The sequence below is a fragment of the Antrostomus carolinensis genome, unplaced genomic scaffold (assembly GCF_000700745.2).
Source record: "Antrostomus carolinensis isolate BGI_N321 unplaced genomic scaffold, ASM70074v2 scaffold1205, whole genome shotgun sequence".
Classification (NCBI taxonomy): Eukaryota; Metazoa; Chordata; class Aves; order Caprimulgiformes; family Caprimulgidae; genus Antrostomus; species Antrostomus carolinensis.
In genome coordinates, this window is record NW_010315486.1 from 8,657 (window position 1) to 13,381 (window position 4,725).

At 49.7% G+C, this 4,725-nt stretch overlaps 1 protein-coding gene across 1 annotated transcript in view; it reads right to left on the reverse strand.

Annotated features, from left to right (window-relative positions):
* Positions 1-1,036, reverse strand: part of LOC104524920 (ovotransferrin-like) — an 8,106-nt gene extending 7,070 nt beyond the window's left edge. Inside the window, exon 1 of the mRNA XM_010167944.2 lies at positions 693-1,036. Coding sequence (XP_010166246.1) covers positions 693-885 — 193 coding nt within the window. The 5' untranslated portion in view covers positions 886-1,036. The remainder of the gene's footprint in view (positions 1-692) is intronic.
* Positions 1,037-4,725: the final 3,689 nt, after the last annotated feature.

The window sequence follows — 4,725 nt, forward strand, 5'->3', positions numbered from 1 at the left end:
CTGTGGTTGCCTGCCCATTGCCTGCCAAAACTGTGAGCAGAGAGAGAGGAAATAATCACTTCAAGCAGATCCAGCTCTGCAGCAGCACGATTTAGAAAACACAGAGGACCTCAATAGATGGAGCAGCGCAGGAGCAGAGGGGGGAGCATGCGGAGTCTTTAGTTATTTAAGCTCTGTTTTATTGTCACTGCCTTCAGGTTTAACCCAACACACATGCAGGCTTGGCAGGCTGGTCTTGGTCTAGCGTTCCCCCCCGGTTGAACCCCAACTCCTCTCCCAGCACAGCAGCTTGCAGGAGGGTGATTTTTCCCTTCACTCTGCATCAGCAGGACTGCAGAACTTCTCCCGAGTGGTGGGTGCTGAGCATCCCTCCTCCTTGCCAACTGGGTCCTCAGCAGCTTGCTGTGAGGAACTGCAGACCTCCTTCCCTTCCAGCCTCCCAGGGCTAGCCCGAGGAAAAAGCTGCCATCATTAATGCTCTGAACACCATCCTTGTTGACAGAGATCCACAGCTGCCAAAGCAAGCATCTGGCAGGCGCTCCTTTGCTTTTATGTCCCGGCTTTTATTTAACAGTTGCTTGGGTCCAGCACGTGCTGCAGCTCTAAAACAGCCTCATCTAGGGGGAAAACCTGGGGTCCTGGGGGGTTTGGACTTGTCCTTTCCCCCCAAACTGCATTCAGCAGACACTTACCCACTATCCCGAAGGACAGCACAGTAGAGAGGATGAGTTTCATACTTGAGCAGGGAGTCAGGTGCCAGGGAGGGGGTGCAGCAGCCTTGGTCACAGACTGTCCCCTCCAAGTCTGTGATGGCTCTGAAACCGCTTTCTTCCTTTTTATAGAGGAACAGCCCTGGCTGTGTTTGCAGAAGCAATGACCTAACATTGTTTGTCCTTCCTTGTTTCTCAATAGCTCCTAAATCGCCCCCCTCCCTGGATCAGCCCATTTTTTAGGAAGCCTTTCACTTTGGCACCGAATCCCTCCGCAGGCAGCAGTCAGAGCAGGGCAGGGTGCTTTGCATTTTACAAGAGTTTTCAGATGGAAAATTCCCAAGTTGTGACATGTGAATTCCCCTGCAGGTTGAAACACCACAGGAGAGGCTATTTTCTTTGTGCTCACCACCCCCTGCCTTGCCCAGCCTAATCTCAGAAAGTCCCTGCTGGATCCAACCCCCAATTTTGCCTGTTTGCCAGGAACTGCTGCTGTTGTGCCCATTGCCCTTGGGCTTGCAGCACCCTGAGAGCCTGCCTGCTCACTTGCACGCTCTTGGCAATGGTTACAGGGTTGAAAAGCAGTCAATATTGCTTATGGATGATCTGGCAAGCTCCTCACACAGGCAAAGAAAGTCAACGGCAGCAACCAGACTGCTCGAAGGAGAGTATTTCCTTGCAGCCAGAGGGAAACATCACGCTGCACCTTTGTTAAGTTCTTGGAATGAACCTGGGAAAAAATGCTGAGATGAGCAGTCGCCCTCCTCCTCCTTCCTCTGCAAAACCTCTCCAGCCCATTGTATCGCTCCTGATTTATCTCCCTGCAGCCAGGACCATTGGGGCATGGCTGAGTTTACGAAGGTCTGCCTTCATGATGCTGTCCCAGGCTCAATATCCTGATCTTTGCTGCAGGCTACCAGAGCAGCTTCAGGTTGACTTTGGCTCATGCACACTAAATGAGGGTCCCTGGACCACATCAGTTAGCCCACAAGCCCTGGAAGCATCCCCAGACAGTACCAGCTGCTGGTCCACCCACCGTGTCCACCTGACACATGCTAGAGTGTTGTAGGAAGCCTTACAGACCAGTGAGGTCTGGCTCCCAGGTATGCTCTCAAGAGCATCAACCTCCCTTTATGATCTTCTAGATCTAGGTCCTTCCTCTCCTGTTGCCTGCACCCTCCAGGCAGCAGTGCCATGGGCTTGCCCATAGCAGGCTCCTGGCTGAAGTTGGCTTGAAGCACCTTGGGTTGCTCTTCTCCCTCCTCCCAGCAGGCTTAGGGCACAGCAACCTGCTGGTGGGTGGTTGTGGCCAGAGTGGCTTCAATGCAGGTGGGAGCCCAGAGTCAGGTCAAAAATATGGCTGTACAATGCGACCCAGGGAAGGGGGCTGCTGGAGACCTTCAGGCAACGACCACCTCTACCGTGGCACCATGAGCCTGTCCTACCTGTGACTCTGTCTGCTGGAGGTCCCTAAGGGCTAAGTGACAGGTTATTTCAGCATCATCTTTAGCAGTTCCTTCAGCATAGCTAGTTCCTATTTCTCATCCCTTCACCCCCTGCTTTCCCAGAATAGCAGCACCAAATGTATTGCAACTGGAGGGGGACTGACTTGCTCCCACCATGAGCCTTTCTTCCCTTTTAAAAGATCTCCCATCCACATTTACTCCAGCAAGCTGTGGCCCTCCAAGGTCATCCTCCATCACTGAAATCCATCCCCAGCTCCTCGTGGGTCTCACCAATCTTTGCCTCACTCAGGGTAGCCTTAGCAATGTCCCCATCCATGGGAAGAAGCAGCACAAGGACTCGCAGGAGGCTGTCCCACATGGTTCTTCCATAGCTTTTTGTTGATTTGTTCCAAAATGCCTCTTCTAACAGATATCCTGAGAGAGCCTAGAAATCGCAGTGCCACTGAAAAATCAAAGGTATCTGAACACATAAATAATGGTGAATATATTTGGACATCTTGACTCCACAAACTAAGTAGTTACAATGCTATCTAAAGCAGATAAAGGTATTGTTGCCACATGACAGATGAATGGGAAAGATTTAGAAGAAAGTTTGGAAAATAGAAAGGACCTGTTCAAGCAACAGAAGAACAGTTGCTGGAAGATCCCATATGATCTTGCCCTCTGACTTGGTTTAACCAGGAAGGGTCGCTGCCTGCCCCACCCCCCACCCTCTGGTGGTATGGGGAAGAGAAAATATAAACGAAGGGGGCTCAGGGGTTGAGACACGAGCAGTTTACTGGAATAGTAAGGGAGGAACAACACCAAACAACAACAACAGTGCTAATGAAAGAATATACAACGTAAAAAAGTGGTACAAACGGAACGAAACAGCTCACCACGGGACCGGCTCGTGAGCTACGGTACCCAGCAGCCCCCTCCTCCCAGAACTTCCCTGTTTAAATACTGAGCACGATGTCACGTGGTATGGAATACTGTCACGTGGTATGGAATACTGTCACATGGTATGGAACACCTGCCCTGGCCACCCAGGCCAGCTGCCCTGGCCACCCCCCTCCCAGTTCCCTAAAAACAATTAACTCTATCCTAACCAAACCCAGGACTCCCTCTGCACAGGGTTCCCAGCATTTTCTACATGGACCACCCACTGCTCCTCTCATCCCCAATGCACTTTCTATCTGCTGAGGGAATGGCTGTGCTGTGGTGATGTGATGGGTGGTTTTCACCCCACACCTCTTTCCCTTGCTCTACCAGATGGCATCAGGGCAAATCCAGGGGCAAAAGAAGAGGGTTGGATTGCAGTAGATTTTCCTGCTTATCTCTTGTCCTCCAGCCTTTACCAGTAACCTCCGGGATTTCCAGAGGTCCAGCCACTAGTTATCTGGAAAGTCACCAGCCACATACAAGAACAGGTTCTATACGTCCTTTTGATGCTGCCAAATCCTACCTTTCTCCATGATGAATTTCCATTCACCTCCTGGTGTGTGCCCATCTTGTGGCTGCTCCTTCAGCAGCTTTGTCTCCCATGGCTAAGATCCACTGCTCTCGCTGTCCGCAGAGCAGCTCTGTGGAGAAGAAAATCTTCCAACACACAGCTTGCCTTGGAGGTACCCAATGGCAGAAGCACAGCAGATTAGTGATGTGTCCTCTAGGCCACCTAGGCTTGAAGGCTCAGATTTTGATCTTCAATGGACCCAACAGACCTCCAAGATGCTCCTTTCTGGCAAATACATCCCACCAAGGGAAGTCTTGGATTGAATAAGCAAAGTATTTTGGGTGGCCTCCAGCTGCAAAATGCCTTCCTTTTGGAGTCCAAGAGGGACAAACTTCTTGGTGCAACCAACTTCTTCCCCTGAATGTCTATCAGACAACTGCTTTTCCAAATTTTGTGTTAGAAAATGCATTTGTATTCACACAGCGGGTCCTCTCTCTCACTAAATACACACACATGCTTCTACAAGTTCTAGTTAGATCCATACCTCACTGCCTGGGTGCACAGTTTTGTGTAAAAAGAGACCTCCTCCCATGCCCAAATGCATGTATCTGGCTGACTAAGATGAGACTGAACAACAAGGGCCAATTTTTACTAATGATGGAAATTCTTGTTGTCTTTCAAGGTAGGAGGTCAATGCACTGGCTCATGCAAGTAGGAACAGCTTTACCAGAAAGGACAGAGCTAAGCCAGTGCCTCTCAGACTTTGTCCTTGTTATCCAGAAAGCACCAAGCCGTCTATAGTGCACATCTTCATGAAACAAGCTGAATTATTATTATACATCACAAGTTCGTTGTATTGCAACACTACAGATCCCGGCTGTTCTGTTTTCAGAAAGAGGATGCTGCTAAAAATTACATGAATGATGAAGAAATACAAATGAACACACCCTCTGACCAACCATGGGTCATTGCTGATGCATAAACACATCTGAACTCCTAGGAAAGAACAGTGCTTGGCCTCATGCTAAGTAACATTGAAGGTAAAATGATACATCTCTCTCATTACTGCAAACCACACTGTGGTTTGTGGTTGAGACAAGGCTGGACTGGAGTT